We start from the raw sequence: 19,829 nt of genomic DNA, 5'->3' as shown, positions 1-19,829 counted from the left end.
TCTGTATTTCCCTTTACTTTCTCTTACTTCTTCCTAATGAACACCATATACTTTGGAAGCTTGAATTTAAAGTCAATAACCCTTTTGGGGTTGTTCCATATGAATAGGGTTCATCTGGTGGCCTCTTTGTTGATGATAGCAAGCAGTACAATGGGCAATAAATGTTGAATTGCATATTATCACACTTCATGACGGGGAATAAGACTTTACAAGGGCTCCGCCACAGCTACACTTTTGGTTCTGCCGCCAGACAGGGCAATAAAGGGTGACTAATGCCATCTGCAAGAGATCACACATAATGTAAATGAAGCCAGTTTCGACATATTTTCTGAGCTGTTTTCATGTTAGAGGAAGACAAACTAGATTTATTACCGAGCAGGAATTCACATCCGGTCCACTTGTTCTAATTAGATTTATCTGGCTGTTCAATAACAAAAAAATGAGTAAAGTCACCTTCCCTTTCATCGGAAGCCGGAAGACAGCAAATGTCCTGTGAACGTCTGAAATGTAAATGCACTGCACAGGTGGTTCATTCAAGATTCAACATTTGAAGAATGAATGAGGCAGTGACAAATTCTTGTTTCGTCGTATATCTTGAAATCAGCCGCTGACACGAGAAATGTTGAAAACAAAATATAGTGTGAGAAGGAACAGATTTATAATGTCTTCGTGGCCAGGTAATTACATATATCGTCGCCTCGTGCTGATACCAACGTCTAAGGAATTTTTTCCTTAGACCTTGACTGATACCCCAATCAGAGATCGGGTTACGGCCGGGCATCGATATAGCTTCATTTATCTTCATTTGGTCCTCGGTTTCGTAGTGACAAGCGTTTCAATAATGTGAAGAATTTGAGAAGTTAAGAGGGCTTTGTGGCTAATAAAAACGACGTACGTATTTGGTAAAAAGTGACCAATGAATGCATATACGTATATATTTTGCAAAATGTACGTATGTATCCTCACACCGGTGGCGCCTAATACATTATCGTTCTATTTGACGGAATGGGTACGCTGGCATGTATACAAATTAGCAGTTTTCCAGATCAGTATATGGCTTAGAGACTGGCAACGTTCTTCACATATTTATTCCTTTGTAAAGCATGAGTAACATCAGTCATGGTGGCTCATCAGCATCCTATCAAGTCCCATTAATACACTGCACGTACTTTTCACAAACAGCCCATAAGGGAATTTCCGTTCTAACGCCTATTCCACCCACGTCTTCATAGCGCTCTCTAGAGTAGACCAGTGGGCCTATAACTCGCTTTAGTCAGAGGCCCACTGGACTCCGGCATAGAATGCCATGGTATTACAACCAATACTCTTTATCAGATAACAACTCTGCAAGAAACACATCTTTATATTACTTTAACGTATGTTGATTTAAAAAAAATAAATACTTTACGTATAAAAAAGATGAAACAAGTAGGAAGTCTACACTGTTCCTCATCAATCAATTAATCAATCATCTCCACTGTTCCCCCAATATCACGCCTGGTGGCCCACCCGGACTGTGATCTACTACGCAAAGACCCCAGTTTCAGATCTCTAGTTGTGTCCTAGTACAAAGGGAAGGTCCATCACCCTTTTCTTTGCAGAGTTGGCCTAACAAAGTAGGGAGCTGCCTCTAAAGAAATATTACAACCATCACTACTTCTAATTTGAGTAACATAAGTGTTTGTTAAACTCTAACCCCCCTTTTCTGACTCTTCTAAGCTTCCCTCGAATCTGGGCTATAAAAGCGCATTGGGTTGCCCGTCATTGACACCTTTAGAAAGAAGAAGCTTGTCTGAAATGCTCACATGAAGTCTGAAACTGAACAACAATCAACCTATCACATTCCCTGTGTAAAGCGCTGAAAAATACGAAATCAAACTTTGACCGAAGTGCATATCAGCTTGAATTTTTTGTGAATCGCGGAGAATCTTGTTGTTTATCTTCCCTCTGTGTATCCAACGGAAGCCGCCAAAACTATTTTGCGAGAGAGAATGAGTGAAAGGCGTCTCGATTTCAAGACGCCAATCGGCAAATGAACGACGACGAACCGCCTTTGCGCCTTGTGTTATGGCCTCGAATAGCCAATTACCCTAAGGACAATCCGCAGAGAAAGAGAGGGAGAGAGAGAGAGAGAGAGAGAGAGAGAGAGAGAGAGAGAGAGAGAGAGAGGCGAAGCGTGGGAAGATCCGGTGGCGTGCGTTCGAGTATATCTCGACTAAACTTAGGGCGCAGCTATAAGAGAGGTCGACCTGACTTGTTCTCGTCCACTCCTCTTCATCCGCACGTAGGTTCAAGAAGTCCACGACGTCGAGTGGTCGTTCACAACTTCGCGAGTTTTCCACTCCTCTCAATCTTCATTTGATTTATTCCAACTCTCATTCGATTTCAAAATCAATCGGCAATGAGGCTTCACCTGGTTCTCTTGCAACTTAGTCTTGTTGAATCGCGTGGTGCCGATAAGGTGTTGTCAGTCAGGAGATGAAGTCAAGTCTCGTTTAAGCTTAGAAAAGTTCCATAAGGAGTCGACTTTAACTCTTCATTCAGATTGACTCAGTTTTGCAACACAGTACGAAAAGATTATTATTGATAATCACTGTCCATTTACTTATAAGGTTCTCCATTTTTAGATGAAAATTCTTTTATATCAAAATTGGTTTTCACGAACCGTGGATTATTAAAATATGAAAAAGGAATTTTCGTTAAAGAATCAGCCTTGCTGGTAAATGTATTAGTATCAATTAGCATATACTAGTTTCCTGGATATATACAATTAAAAAAAAGACTGTAATTGCTCTAGAGACTTCTTGTTAAATTCGGCGAATGACATAAAAAAATTCTGTAACTGAGACCTATTTAAGACAGGGAGGAAACAACGGTGGTCTCATCATTGCTCTTTGCTTAAAGGACACCTTGTTTCCTCTTTCAAGTTCTTCAATGTTGTATATGGAAGAGGTTAAAATGACGGCGTAAAAAAAAAAAGCTGTGCTTTGTCGCAAATTTTGATTTCTTTTCGGTTGGATTTCAGTTGAAAGAACTTGTCTAAAAGAGAAAGCCCCATGAACCGAGCTACGAGGACAATGAAACCGAACTGAGTTGGGCTGCCGCGTGAACACTAAAAGATAAACAAAAAACAAGAACAGTTTTGGAAAAAATGGGACTCGGATAAAAAACGAAAAAACAGAAACAGCATCACGTTTTCTCCTTCCCGGTTTGGTACAGACATCTCGGCAAAGATAGAAGAAGGAGAAATAAAGAAAAAAATAAGGGAGAAGGACGAGAGGCGGACGGCACGAAAATTCGATCTGCAATACCACGCCAGGAACGGAAGCCGAGAGAACGAGTGACCGGAAAGGGAGCTGAACACCGGACCACAAGAGGTCTCTCCTTCAGCGGAACGTCGCTCAGTATGGTAAGAGATTTGGTCAGACCTTCCGGTGAGTTCCGGATTATTTAGAACTTTTTTATCCCTAGTTACACTGCTTGTTATTTTTCTATAAAAGAAAACTATTGAGATGTCTATTTGTCTATCCGTCCGCCCTCAGATCTTAGAAACTACTGAGGCTAGAGGGCTGCAAATTGGTACGTTGATCATCCACCCTTCAACCTTCAAACATACCAAACTGCAGCCCTCTAGGCTCAGCAGTTTTTGAAAATTTTATTTAAGGTTATACTTATCATAATCATGCTTCTACAACACAGCCACCGGTGACCGGAACGTGGCTGAAAGCTTCATGGACCGCGGCTGAGAATTTCATGGGCCGTGGCTGATAGTTTCATACAGCATTATACGCTGTTTGTTATTTGTTTTCTTTTTGAAGCGTCAGAGATGCTTTTTCCTTGTTTATCTCTGTGCCCAAGTTGGAAAGGGGCTACATCGTTATGCTCCGTATTCTCTGATATCATTTTATTAATTGCGTTTCTCTATGAGTTTCTATTTATCTTTTACATTCCTCTCTGTATCTACCTTTGCGTCTTTTGCTGCGCTTTCTGTTCTACCTTGTGAAGGGATTTTATTCTGTTGAAGATTTCTTAGCAAGTTAATGACCTATTTTGGATTGCATCTTAAAAAAGAGAATGACACCTCCTTAATCATGAGTTCATCGACTCCCTCCCCCTCCTCTATCTGAATTGAAATTGGTTATGAAATAGGATTAATTCAATATGAAATTCACTCTATCAGTCTAGGCCTCCGGGTGCAGTTGATACCAGCTCCCCGAACTAAGATAGCGAAGGAGCATTAGGGATTTGTTTCCTCGCAAATCCAGAATGCCTCGGTTTACCCTCGAAGTGAATTGGGTTCCTTGTTGTTAGATGACTGTTGTGGATCCTATAGTAGATTCACATCAACCGTGCATTTGATGTCTAGGCCAGTCCCTTACGACGCTGCTGATTGGCTGTTGATAAGCCAATCACAGGGTTGGAAAGTCTTAGTCTCTCTTGAGAGTTCACATAGGCAGGATGTATGCTCCTCATCTCCTGAGGGATACGTCTTTCAAAAGTATCCCTCAGGAGAGGTGGAACATAGATCCTACCCATGTGACCTCTCTCGAGAGACTGAGAGTTTCCAGCCCTGTGACTGGCTTATCAACAGCGAATCAGGAGCGTCGTAAGGGACTGGCCTAGACATCAAATGCACGGCTGATGTAAATCTACTATAGTTTGGAGTATATCTTATAAAGCGTTTTACCCCAGTAGCGTGAGTATGACCACGTAGAGGCCCTCCCGTTTTAACCTCATACATTTTGACAGTACAATGAACACATCTTGTGTGGCGGGCTGGTTGCGACCCACAACATTCTACTAACTATTAGGTACTGCTTAGGTTAACAGACGATCCGGCCCTCCTCGTCCAGCGCGAGAATTTAACACGGGTCGTTGAGTTCCATCACATAATTAAAATGAGACGGGTTCGATAACGTTATCTCTCTCTCTCTCTCTCTCTCTCTCTCTCTCTCTCTCTCTCTCTCTCTCTCTCTCAGCAAAGACAAAAATGAGTTTTTTCAGCTATCTGAATAACCTGCAGAAGCCCTCCGAAAGTCTTTGTAGGATTGTGAAGGAAGACTGAGGGGTTGCAATAATCCCCCGAAAGGAGACAACCGGAGAAAAAGGAGACAACGGTTTAAAATTTGTGGTTTATTTGATCCAGTATTTTCGAAAAGTTGCAGCGGAGGAAGACACATGCAGAGAGGTCAGCTAATGAGCAAATGGATCGGAGAAACATATGTAAATGAAAAGAAAACTCAGAATGGATAGGTACTTGTCTTCGACCGAACAGCGAATGACATTTGAATTCTTTCATACACATGAAAATCTGAGCGAACCGCACAAGGCAACTTGACTCTTCAATACATTAAAACGATAAGAAGCGAAATCCGATGATTAGAATATGTATTCTAAGACTGACTGGCCGATTCATAAATTTGGCAGCCAGGGTACTGCAACTATCAACGTCATCGATGCAGAATTTTACAAATCGATTATACTGTTCACACGCACCTTTACCTTCAATTTAACCCGAGATATAACACACCTCGATAGAACGTCTGTCTGTCCTTGCGCTATGTGATGTTTCTTTTTCGAATACTTTTAACACTCGTCCGATAATGTTTTGGTGTAGATTTTAGGAAATCGGTGAATCTCTTCGCTGATGAACTTTTGATTACACTTATCAGCATTCTCATTCTAGAGCGCTCTGCGTATAATTTTTGTTTCAAGTTACTGATTTCATTAATCACAAGGGCTGTCATATACATTGTTTATTTGATTTCGGCGTTGGAGGCATAATGATATCAATGATAGATTACGTAATAAATGACAGCAGTCTTGACTGATTAACTATCACTAAAATAGTAAAATGACTCGCAGAAAACGGCATTTTTTCTACGCGGAAAACCAAAAGAAACCGTTTGACGCTCTTCACCTCTCTAGAAAGTTATAATTATTCTTATACATTTTTGCTTCTTGGAAAGGCAGTGATGCTGAATATGATTAAATATCACGTCAACATGATTCTCACATCGTTAAAATTCTAATAATAAATTATTTTTGTATTTCAGACTTAGTAAATATCGGGGAGTTAGGCGGAGATGCAAACACAGACATCATCCGTAAAGACAGATCCACTAAGAACTATACCTTAAAGGCTGCTCATTGATAAAGTAACAGTCGGCAAAATAGAATATCCAGGCGTGAAATCGATGAAAAGTAGAACGAATACGATAAATAAAAAATAAAGAATAGAAATAAAAAACAATTTACGAGCAAAAATACCAGTTAAAAAACTAGGGCTTTGTGCTAGGAGCTTTATAGAAGTATTACTATAATAATATCCTATGTTTTATTTATCTATCTACCGCTTTTTTCTCAATTGGACAAGGTAATCGGCTTTTAGGCTTCCTCTACATGAATATTTGCACTCAAACAATAATACTGAAAAATTTGATGATTTTCCAGTCGTTAACAATTTGCTGCTATGCAAAGACGAACCGGTTCAATTACTTTTGTGAGAGAGAGATCATTCAAATACCTGACATATGTATGTATGTATAGCTATATATTCATATATATGAATTCTTATCACATCACCGTGATTCATAAACATGCATTAAGCTACAAATGACATTTAATATCTAATTCGCTCTACCTCGGAATTAATATATTTTCATATATGCTAATTGAAGGAGAAATTTGGACTGCAGTGACATAATGTCACTGCAGTCCTGATTTGTCCTTTGTCTGACCGCTGGTTCGAATCCACGGGAGGACGAAATTTTTATCAACTAAAACATTCCCCTTCGGTTAACATATATGAAAATATATTAATTCCGAGGTAGAGCTTAATGCAGTATGTATATATATATATATATATATATATATATATATATATATATGTATATATATATATATATATATATATATATATATATATATATATATATATATATATACACACACACACGCACACACACACACACACACACATATATATATATATATATATATATATATATATATATATATTATAAATGTATATATATAATGTGTGAATGTACTAATTGTGAATGTATGTATAGTCATTCTTTTGCTATAAGAAGAAAGAGAGGATATCGATGCACAGAGATGATGCAACTTCAGAGGATGTGAATGTAGCACTACTTATGGACAAAGTCACAGCTTTTGAGGTGGAGTCAATAAACTGAAAAACTTAGGAGATGAAAACCACCAGAATTTGGTAGAAGCAGGTTGGAAATAATTTCACCTGCAACTGAAATGACACTTCCTATACTAACGGTATGGACTGTTTGCAGAATATGGCATGAGGAAACAAAACCTGATGATGGGGAACTGGAGGATATAGTAGAGGTACCTGACTGATCGTGGTTACTATGGACGCATTGAGCGTGCATCGGCTGTCCTTGTAGTACTAATCAGTGTGCGCATGCTTAATAGGTTAGAGAAAGAAACCGATAGAAACCTTAGAGATAATCGAACCGATTTTTAGGAGAATAAAGAATTGCACAGATCAAAGACTTGTTTTGTGGTATGTTGTTCGACAGTATGTGGAATTTAACAACTCCCTTCCGTTGGCTTTTGTTGATTAATTACCAGAAGGAATTTGACAGCGTTCATGGTGTTTAGTCAAGTGCGGCGGGGTACTGCAAGGGAATACTATTTCACCTTCGTTATTTGCCTCGCTCATAAATGTTATGAGGACGAAAGTGGTCGAAGACGGAGGAGAAGGTTTAGATTGGAGTATTGATACGAAGCTAACAGGCTAAAGATATGAAGATAATGCTGTATTCATTAGCAGAACACCTCAAGATTTACAAAGCTTAATTAACAGAACAGATTACATATGAATTAACAAAGGAGATTACATATGATATGGACAATGTAATGAAATAACATTACATGATGCATTTAGGAACAATGATAATGAATATGTGATCTCTTGAGATGAAATTTGCGGAGAGACTACAAAAGGCAAATCAAAGTGAGGCTGGAAAAGATTTGGAAATCAAAACATACTGTAATTTCGAGGCGCGTTCAGTAAGTATTACGACATGATAGTTTCTCTGCCAATTTTCGTTCAAAAATTGCGAAATTTTACGCGCGACACCCTTTCCGCGTTATGTCACGTATTTTAGTTAATTTCCTGTAGACGGCTGCAGTATAATCAGCTATCAAAAAGGCGTCTGTGGCTGAGGTACGTTGCAAAGAGCAGTAAATGAATTCCTTATGGCGGAATAAGAGAGCGTCACAAATATTCGCAGGTGCTTGCAGAATGTCTACAGAGACCTGCCAGTGGATAAAAGCGTTGTAAATCGTTGGGCGAAGTGTCTATCATCATCAGAAGGACGACAAAGAAATCTGATCTGCGCCTGGCTGGCTGCACACACAGCTGTGACGCCTGCAGTTCTGGAACCTGAGGACACTTATTCCAGGCGATCGGGGAATCACAGTCAAACAACTCGCCGCTCAACTTGAAATCTCTGTCGGTGGTGTCGACACAGTTGTCCACAACTTAGGGTGTTCAAAGGTTTGTGCCTGCTGGGTTCCTCCTCAAGATTAACTGTGCTTTTTATCTGCTGCCAGGTTTCTGTAGGCATTCTTCAAGCGCCTGTGAATATTTGTGACTGTCTCTATTTCCGCCAAGGGTAATTCTATCATTGCTCTTTGTTTGAACCGTACCTCCATCACAGACGCCCTTTTGATAGCTGATTAGACTGCAGCCCTCTACAGGAAATTAGCGAAAATAGGTGTCATAACAAAGGAAAGATTAAGGATGCCACTTTTTTATATCGAAAATTGGCCAAGGAAAACATTAAATTGCATTACTTATTGAATGCCCTTGTATACGAAAAAGTAAGATTATACATAAATCTAGTACGATCTGTGTTCCCTTACAGATATGAATCAAGGCATAGCAGTGAAACTGTATTTAACTAAAAGACTTTGTTCTTTTGAAACTAAAGCTTTGAGAAGATATTAGGAGTCAGATGATAGGATACAGATAGAAATGATACCGTAAGAGAAATGAGAGAAGTTCCATATGTAGATGACATAATGATGAAAGGAAGTTGGAGATGGCTTAGGAAAGTCCTTCGCATAACCTCTAGAAGAATAGTAGTACATGACAGTGTCAGCTGGGTTCCTGTTGGCAGCAGAAGAGTTGAGAGATATAGACCAAATTAAATGAGGACTACGAGAGGGAAGGCTCGAGATGAGTGGGGAATTGTGCAAGACAAAGAACAGGAAAGACGTGAGTGGACGAATTTCCCAAGCGCCCTCTGCCTGGCTTTTGGCGTCGGAGGCCATTATGATGATGGTGATGTGTATATATACATATGTTTGTGCGCTTGCGTAAGCATTGCCCTATAAATCTATGTATGTGTCTGTACGTAACCCGACAAGTAAAAAAATAAGTAAAGCTTTACCAGAAATCGACGGCAAAATAATGATGTGTCTACGTTCAGTCTCATAATGCCTTTCGTTGTGGTACACTATGCCATCGATATATACACACTCACACACGCGCGCATATATATACATATATATGTATATATATATGTATATGAATATATATATATATATATATATATATATATATGATATATATATAGATATATATATATATATATATATATATATATATATATATATATATATATCTATATATATATATATATCTATATATATATATATATATATATATATATATATCTATATATATAATATATAGATATATATATAGATATATATATATATATATATATATATATATATATATATATATATATATATATATATATATATATATATATATATATATATATATAGATATATATATATATATATATATATATATGAATAATTATCACATCACCGTGATTCATATAGATCATTCGAGCTACAAATGTTAACTGAATCACGAATTCTGTCTTTGTCTCTGTCTGTCTCTGTAATTTTTACACGAATGCCAATACCGTAATGTATCTATGTACAGTCAGGAACGAGCAGCATTACCTGCTATAAAAGGAGGCGTTTCGAGGTGGATGAGACATATGACGCTCTCAGAAAGACAAAGTTCGTTCTAAATTCAGGCCCTTGAACTAGGACTAGTCGGTCACGACTGGTTTAGAGAATAATACCAATAATAATAATAGGCATGACCCCAAGACCCCTGAAAAGGAAAATGGAAATACTGAAGGCTGAAGTAGCTCCAGGACTCATGCAGAAGAGTGTGATCCTCGAAACGGCGCACATAGTGAGAAAAGTGATGGACTCCTAAGGAGGTAGGATGCAACTCGGAACCCCATACTATAGAGACCACCCAGTCGAATTGGAGGACTGTGATAGACAAAAAAAAAAGGAGGAACAAAATCCACATTGAAAATAGCTTGGAATATTTGGAAGTCAACTCTGTTCTCATCCTCATTCCGTAATACATTTCAAGTGAATCAATAAGGGTTTTATTTTTCCAATAACTGATCGTGTGAAATTGTTTAGTGGAGAATATATAAATAATGATAACGATAAAGCAAACATGGTTCACAATAACGCGAATTTTCAGCGGAGAAATCAATTCGCAATATTGCGCTCGCAATGAATACGAATATCTGAACAGCAAAGTAAACATCGGGGACGGCTCAAGAGCCTGCCTGGTCAGTGCCCAACTTCGCCTAAAAAAGGAACCTGCACTGACTAGTCACATGGCGTTCCTGAATTCGAGAAACAAGACTAAGCAAAAAGGCTCCCAATCTGAGGTGCGATAACCCCATATGTCTCGGCGTGTGTCTCAAGGAACTGACTAAGATAATGGGAAAAGATCAGGAGTACAATTCCACGGCCAAGGGGGATATTGCGTAGCATAATAATGACTATTGTCTACTTATTATAAAGATCTAGATGCCGAATGAAGTTGGTTCTTTGGCTGGTTGATTGTTTGTTTGCATGTTTGTATGGTGTTTTTACGTTGCATGGAACCAGTGGTTATTCAGCAACGGGACCAACGGCTTTACGTGACTTCCGAACCACGTCGAGAGTGAACTTCTATCACCAGAAATACACATCTTTCACACCTCGATGGAATGCCCGAGAATCGAACTCTCGGCCACCGAGGTGGCAGGCCAAGACCATACCGATCACGCCACTGAGGCGCTTATTTTGGCTGGTTGAAAGTTAACTGGTTTATGGAGGGATCAGAAGCCTGGTGTGGACGGACCTACGAGCACTACTACCTGACGAACAGAGATGAGACGTAAACAAGGGTGGGCCCAGGGGTGGGCCAACCTCACCCGGCAGCTCAGGAGGCTCGAGTGACCATGGCCAGGGAGGGGAAGGGGAGTCATGTTGCCCCGAAAAGAACCGACGCTAGAATTGATGATTTTCACTTCATGAGTCGAGGTATGGAGAGGAACGACTCATTTCTGCTTCATCAGTTACAAGTTGAAAGCAAATTCATAAGACGATATTGTAGGAATTAAAATGATTTTTCCAATATTTCCTAATATATCTTAAGGACCTCAGTTGAATACTCGTGGACGTTCAGCTTCTTGTCAGGCATTAAATGGTTACGGGCTGTTTTAGGAGCAAGAGCCCGCGCCACCACAAGGCTGGTTTGAACCAAAGCGGAAAATATCAAATGAAATCAAGTGGCTTAGCGCTGAAAATGTTCCTCTCATTCACACCGTCGACGGAATGGCCAAAAAGTATCATTATTCAAAGGAAAATAACGCTTGACTTTCAATATTTTTGTCCTGCATTCCGCGAGGGTGCAGCAGTTTATTCTGACGCAAAACTGCTCTCTTTTTTTTTTCTCTCTCTCTTCCGTTTTCATTTCTTTCTGACTGAACCGTCCGAGTAATTACTTCTTGACGACATTCAGACGAGTGTTAATTTCCGTTGCAACAACATTATTCATTTTGCTTTGCGTGGGGGAAAAGGGCTTTTGTAAATTGAAGGCATCCTCAGTAATCAAAGCAGAACTATACATTCCATGAGTTAATATGTTTTAGTATCATAAATAATTACGTTTATAATACGCTTTCTCACGAATATTTTGTCATATTACACTGAATGTTTACCGTATAATTAAAAGCACAGAAATATTACTGCGTACCCATATTTACGCGTATCATTTTTTCTCATTTACTCCTTTTCTGTTATTTATTCTTTTATATTTATGGTTATTTTTATCATGTATATCCCATCCCTATAAGAGGACGGTGCCCTGAGACGGAAATAACTTTCCGGTTTTACTCAAACCTTTTGAGATGAGGCTGCCAGGCCAGCACCCTTCTCCTCCACGGCTGCGACCAGTGTCAGTCGACCAGCTTCCTGGCATCTAGGTCTCGACTTAGATCAACAGAAGAACAGTAAATTTCTAAGGAACCGGCCCTTGAATCGTACTGCGTCACCGACTACTGAGAAACTGGATTCAGTTGTCCTTTCCATACGATCAGTGTTTGATATTTGTTAAAAAAACTGCAGGATGAAGTGATCTTTTTAGCCTAAGAAGTTGATTCATTCCTTAGGTGATCCTCTCGGTCATTCTGTTTCCATTTTTTGAAGTGTTAGGTTGGCTCTAACTTGTGGTCTTCCCTAATCATATGGGAAAATGAATCAGTAACGGGAAAATGAGCGGGATTATTACACCCCTCGTCTTATTCTAGATGAAAATGGGAGAAGTGACATTGAACTGAAGACCTCTTCTAGCCAAGACAAATCCCTTTATACAGTTGGTAACAGATGTGCAGTTATGGGAAACACAAAAAAGCAAACCACTGTAATGATTAAAGTAACTTACGATAGAAAGAGAGGAAGCCAACAGGGCATCATTAGGGAAAATAACCGCTGTGTGTATATGTTTGTGTGGTGTGTGTGTATATATAATATATATATATATATATATATATATATATATATATATATATATATATATATATATACATACAGTTATAGTAGTCCATGGGGGAAAAGCTGAAATTCCCTTTAGCTTGTCAGTTTCGGCCTCTACTGGCCCTTATCAAGAGCTGTTTATTAACTGTTTATTAACAGTTAATAAATAGCTCTCGATAATGGCCAGTGGAGGCCGAAACTGTTGAGCTAAAAAGAATTTCAGCTAATCATTTCCCATGCGGACTATAACCTCGTATATCTATCTTCGGGAAAAAGGAAGACTAAAATCTCATATGTACACTTGGCGAGGAAAGTCAGGATACAGTTTTTTTTTAAATCTTCAGACATATATTGCCCAATAATACCACATCTGGCAACTCTAGAAAGGGGGCAGAGCTTCAAAATCATAGCGTTTATTGCTTTCTAGATTTCCATTAACTTTACACCATAAAGATTCTGTAGAAGTCCTAAAATCATTTATACTTGAATGTAGAAACAGGCTCTATGTTATTCGTTAATGTTGGTTTGGTAACGTCAGTTCAGGGTAGAATAGCCATCATCCTTTTTTAAAACCTACTGTGAAACCTTACTTACAAGTAATGTTTGACACTAAACTGACGTAAAATTCATGCGTAATTGAAGACGGGTCTTAAAAAATGAGAGAAAATGTTTTAAAATTTGGGCAGTACTTGTGGAAATCGTGAGGAACAATACAGTCAAGAATGAAATATCATGACGAGAGAGAGAGCGTGCGCAAGCATATAGGCCTATCGATTGAGGTACTTAATTCATTATATTTACTGTGAGAGATTGAGTGGTAATATTTTTTCAAATGTTTCAAAAGTGGAGAGAGAGAGAGAGAGAGAGAGAGAGAGAGAGAGAGAGAGAGAGAGCGCAAGCATTGGTCTATCTATAGAGATATTTAATTCATTATATTTACTTTGAGAGACTGAGTGATAATATTTCTTCAAATGTTTTTTAAAAGTGGAGAGAGAGAGAGAGAGAGAGAGAGAGAGAGAGAGGAGAGAGAGAGAGAGAGAGAGAGCAAAATGCTTACTTAATTTCATTATATTTTCTTTGGGAGACTGAGTGGTAATATATATCTTTAAAGTAGGTTTTAGAAGTAGAGAGAGAGAGAGAGAGAGAGAGAGAGAGAGAGAGAGAGAGAACTATAGTATTGGTTACGGACTTGTAATGGGGAAAGGCAGAAGAAAGAGCGGTGAGTCGGTGCACAGATACCTGGGAGACGGTGATATGGCTGCCAAGATCGTACTGCACTATGCTAGATAAAATTTGAGGGATCATAATATTCAGGTTAATTCTTTAAGAATTTCATACCCTAATCTTGATTTCATTCGACAGTTACCGCAACATTCAAAGATTGTAAAAAGACGTGGAAAATCTCAAACACAGGCTGCGGTAATTCTTACTCTCTTGATATAGTCTGTACTTTTGAAAATCGGGTTTCAGCCACAAATCATTCACGAAAAAAGCTGTGTTAAGTGAAAATATCTATTAACACAAATAACTCAATATGTATTGCACAGCAAAAAATGCTGATGTGTTGGGAGATCTTTGAGCCTCGCGGCAAAGTAATGCAATCGAACTGCTTTGTAATGGGAGCATAGCCAGAAAATCTTTGAGCTGACATGCTACTTTAACCTTGATAAAGAATTATTTGTAAAGACAATAGCTTTGTAAACAGCAACTAGTATTCGATCCATGTCAACGTCAAAGTAGTCAAAGTGTGAAATCCGTTACGTAAGCCAGTATCCAGTGACTTGCGCTTTCCCGCTCGAAGTTCTAGGGCTCCTCCTCACATCATAGGAAACGCTCTTGCAGATGCAACTAGATTTGCTCAACCAACCTTAACCGCCGCAACATTGACTGCCATTGACATCAGCTAACTTTAAACGCTTTGGAATACAAGCATAAATTTGTAGAAACTAAAATAATTACATTCAAAACTGACGATGATGCAATAATATTCCCGTTCATGAAGGAAAACGAGTAAATATTGTCGTCGTGATACATGGTACTACAATCAGAAATTCACATTCTATCTACCAGATCTCTATGAAAGAATCCATCTGAGAAATTCCAATTACTTCGGACATATATCGTGTTTTTAAGTATCTGTACGGTTTTGCTTTGCAGTTTTAACTTATATGATATCATTTGCAATGTATTTTCATATTCTAGACTAAATTTAACGAAATTATGTCTTCTCGTAAAAACAAATGGGAAATTCGATGAACGAAAGCTAATGAAAACTGTATCCTTACTTTCCTTGCCGAGTGTACTATGTATACACATACCCGGTTCTAATAATCCTACCCGTAAGAAGAGTGGCCTTCGACTCCGGACCAAGGTAGATTGACTTGGGCACGGTCCGTCTGGACATAAAATAACAGCAATAAATCAGGTACTGTCGGCCAAAAAACTCGTGGCAGAGTTTCATAATTTTTCGTTCACCTGCCTGACGCACGATTCATGCCTTATTTATCTATTTTTCTTTTCAAAGATGGAAGAAATCATGTGTAATGACGTTAAAAACAGTCGCTGATATCTTTAGAACATTATGTTATGTTATTGTGTAAAACTATTTTCCATATAACAAAATTGACGTGAACGAAACGAAGTGATAAAAAACGTCATATCACAATCATAGATATACATTACCAAATAGATAGGAGACACCTATCATTAGTAGTATCACATAAACATAGTCCTTAAATTATCACTTCAATATTAAGTTGAAGGTAGTTGAACTATTCCATTTGTTAAATTTTACAGAAAACACTGAATCTCACAAAATGCTATCAAATTTAAAAAGAAAAAGAAAAAAGATATCTTAACAGTGTGAACCAGGCGACCTCACTCTATTGCTTTTGATGTTATGTGCACGGGAATCTAATGTCAACGTGTCATTTATCGGTCTAAGAAACATCCCTCGGTGAGCGAGAGAATTATTGCACTGCATTCGGTGCAAGTTTCTGTTGGAGAGATATCAAGAAAGCTTAATAAACCGGAGAGAATCATACATAGATCAATAAAATTGTTCAAAGAACGGCAAAATTTAGAACATGCGCCTAGAGGTGGAATACCTCGAAGCACCTCATGAGAGCAAGACAATACATTAGTGTAAATGTTGCTGAGCAACATTCATTTGTGAACTGTGAATTCTAGTGCCTCGTCACGACATTGCTGAACCAGGCATCATAACTAGCTCTACGCTTATGACTGGTGTCTAATGAATACTGTAGATGGAGAGGAAGAGATTTTTAAATCTACACTTGAAGTCTTTGATTGTTGTCTAATGAATAAGTCTAATGAATAAGCAAACTTATCTTTGATGGATGAGAGATTCAGTTAGGCTTGCTCTTTTTGTTTTGTTTTTTATCGGTGGCCAGTGAATACCACGGATAAGGAGGGGAACGGTTTCAATGATGCATGCATTTTTTTCTTCAAAACCTAAAGAATACATTTTATTGAGAGATACTTTATTAACATCGGCCTAATCCTCCCATCACTCCTATACGCCACCTCCGCTCTCTTCTACATCTGAGGCGACTAGATCTGACTTCTCAGTTCTCACTACGAACTCCAGCTCGTGAAAGCATCACTAATGATAACGGTTATTTTAAAATTCCCTGCACCGACAACGGACGCCTCAAAATGCATGGTTATAAAATATTTTCTGTTCAAAGAAACTTTATCTTTCATTCCATAAAATGTGCATACAATCGTGTTACACCCTGTAGCCGTCAAAGAGCAGCCCTTGATTAAAGCAGTAGGTTTTTCTTTGGGAAAAAAAAATAATAATAAAAAAAATAAAAACATATGAAATAGACTTAAACGAGAACGTCACCTTTCATATTTCTTATCCTTTCAGCTACTTATAATATGCTTATGGTAGTAGGTCTAGTAGGTATGCATGTGAAACTAATTTAAATTAATTTCTATTTAGAAGAAATGAATAGCTACAGAAAGATCAACCTAAAAAAAGCTTTAAGGAAAGTAAGCCTTTCTTAATGTATTCGTCAGTTTTGACTCCCACAGCTTTCCAAGGTGTCCAAATGAAACAGGATGATATGCAAGGAATTCGATAAAAAATAAGACTGAATTATATTCGTTTGATTTTTTTATGATTGCTTTTTGACTTTGAATAGCTAGGTCTGAGTTAATTATGTTAAGCAATAATGAAAAGGATAAGAAGAGAGGCGAACATGGCTAATAAAACAAGAATAATGGGAATAGTCAAATAAAGCGATTAATTATATATATATATATATATATATATATATATATATATATATATATATATATATATATATATATATATATATATTGTCGATTTAAATATTCATTAATATTACGTATCCGAGAAAGTATGCTGCTGAAAATAAACCTAGGCTAATCATGTGGGAAAATCAGAAGTCCAATTTAGGCCCACTAAATGAGTCATGCAAATTATTTTATTGATCAAAGGACAAAATTAGTTTAACTAAACATCGTTTTCAAAGAATGTTAACGCCTTGACGTATTATTTATCGGCTGTAGGAGACGAAATGATAACACCCCAGTGCAGTACGATATGTTGAGTCAAGACTCGAGCGGCAGCAAAGCTAACTTCAAAATCTTCGGTATGCTGTCAGGAAGCCACAGTGAGAATAAAATTAGAAATCGTGGACCCATCGGTATATATTTTCCTTACTTTGCAAAATAATTATCTTTAATACGTTGAATAAGTCTACTCAGTCCTAATGTAATTTATTTCAAGTATAGCACCTTTGAAAGGAAATGTTATTTATTGTTAAGTAAATAATCTGGCACCTGCATATGGCAATATTTCCATAACGAACAATGAATTAAGAAACTACGCCAATATGGTCGTCATTCGACAGTGGTGCATCTTAACCAAGGTAAAGAAGGGCAAGAGGCTAGCAAGTTCATCTCAAAAGACTTGCTGGGGATCGAAAGACTCTATCTTGCTAAAGCCTACATATATTTCAACATGCATTCATATATATGTATGTATGTATGTATGTATATATATATATTATATAATATATATATATATATATATATGTAAATATTTATATGTGTATATATACATATATATAAATGTGAATATTATATTTCAAATATATTATATATATATATATATATATATATTATATATATATATATATATATATATATATATATGATATTATAAAACTGAATCACGAAAATATGGAATATGCTGAATATATAAACAAAGGTAAATGCCACGAAGGGAAGTGAAACAACGGAGTGGTTACTAGACCTTTCAACAACAGTTCTTTACTAGAAGTAAAGGCCCGTAGTTGTTGTCGAAAGGCCCAGCAACCACTCTGCTGTTTCATTTTCTCTTCGTGGCATTTGCATTTATATATATAAGAAAATTCTACATTGAATCCTTATTAATAAAAAGAGAAATGTTGGGAAGATGGGGTGTCAAATATGGGTGAACTCACTACTTATTCATTCCCATTCATTATGTGTAGGGATGTAGGGTAGGAAATCCCTACCGAGGACAATATCTAAAAGGGGGTGTTGAATGCCATGGATCATGAATCTGGGAGCGCTTCCCGGAGGCATGGGACGCACCCTCACTCTACCGCATCTGGTCAGCAACTGAAGAGCTGCCGGTCATAGCTGATGGTTTCATACAGCATTATAAGTTATACAGAAAAGTCGACTGTTATTGCTTTCTTCCATCCTGGGGTATTAAAAGGTTATTCTCTTGTCTAACTTACTGACCTCCTCTCTTCATGAAGAGGCATATGCAAGCCTAAAACGAGCCACTGGGAGCATCTGAGCGGATCTCTAGACTTGCGGTTTCCTGGCGGCAGAAAACCAAGTCAGAAAGCGATCACCCTAAGGCGAGACAGTCTCTACTTAAGAGCTCAAGTTACTCATGAAGAAATGTATTGGATTCAGGCAGCCCCTGTATCATTTGGAGCTCCACTACTGATTCCAGTCGTTTTTCCCCCAAGACAAAGTGATATTAGCCCACCTTTGTTCATCCTCTCTCCAAAAAGAACAGGCGTGTCTTGAAGGTCAATTTGACATGTTCTGCCCCATCCCTACCAATCCACCTTTGGTTCTTGGTTGGTCACTGCCTTGCTCTTGTCTTGTCGTGCATCTGCTTGATATCTTAGTCAGACATAATTGTACATGTCACTTTATCAGATATTTGTTTACAAGTATCTTATAGTCTTGCAATGTTGAAGCAGATATCTGATCATGACTGTACCACATGACTGATATACCTTTCAATAAGACTTCATATGAATGTTACAGTTGTGATGTACGTCATATAGACATCTACATATAATCACGTGAGTGTCAGTTTCTTGCGTCATATACTGTGATGTCTATTTACGGTGGCTGTTGTTTCAATTTGTTTACATGTGCCAAATTCTTGGGAAATATGAAAGAACTATTCTCCCACAGTCCCTCCATTAAAATGACACGAGACCAATATATTAGAACCCTTAGTTTTCACTAGGTTTTGGATGTTCCCGTTGGAGACAGTTTGTCCTCCCCACTGTCTGCTAAACAAACATCCAGTAGATATTGTAAAACATTAAAACAGAACATTTTTTAATGTGTAGAGAAATAATGGGTACCAGGCTAAAGTATTTCGGTATTTAGTCAATTTTTTCTAAAGAGTTGAAGAGACGTTCATTGAAAAGCTTCCTCACCTTCATAGCTTATGCTACAAATGTCGTCGTTTAATATCCAATTCGTTTTACCTCGGAATTAATACGGAAGGAGAAATATAATTGATATATAAGCGGTTCGTCACCTCACAGGATTGGATTGAACTGCCGAACAAGGAGAATCAACGACTTTTAATGGACGCTCTAAACACCACCACCTGTCAGGTGACGACGAAC

The 19,829-nt window shown here is 37.9% G+C and overlaps 1 protein-coding gene and 1 long non-coding RNA gene across 2 annotated transcripts in view; one reads left to right on the top strand and one right to left on the bottom strand.

Moving 5' to 3' along the window:
• LOC135219665 (uncharacterized) overlaps window positions 1–19,829 on the bottom strand; it is a 116,622-nt gene that overhangs the window by 61,162 nt on the left and 35,631 nt on the right. The window lies entirely within an intron of this gene.
• Window positions 2,950–19,829, top strand: part of LOC135219664 (uncharacterized) — a 56,575-nt gene continuing 39,695 nt past the window's right edge. The window contains exon 1 of the mRNA XM_064256611.1: window positions 2,950–3,409. Coding sequence (XP_064112681.1) covers window positions 3,407–3,409 — 3 coding nt within the window. The 5' untranslated portion in view covers window positions 2,950–3,406. The remainder of the gene's footprint in view (window positions 3,410–19,829) is intronic.

Source organism: Macrobrachium nipponense, chromosome 1 (assembly GCF_015104395.2).
Source record: "Macrobrachium nipponense isolate FS-2020 chromosome 1, ASM1510439v2, whole genome shotgun sequence".
Taxonomy (NCBI): Eukaryota; Metazoa; Arthropoda; class Malacostraca; order Decapoda; family Palaemonidae; genus Macrobrachium; species Macrobrachium nipponense.
Note: the sequence above shows the minus strand (reverse complement) of the source record. Positions and strands in the feature narration are given on the sequence as shown.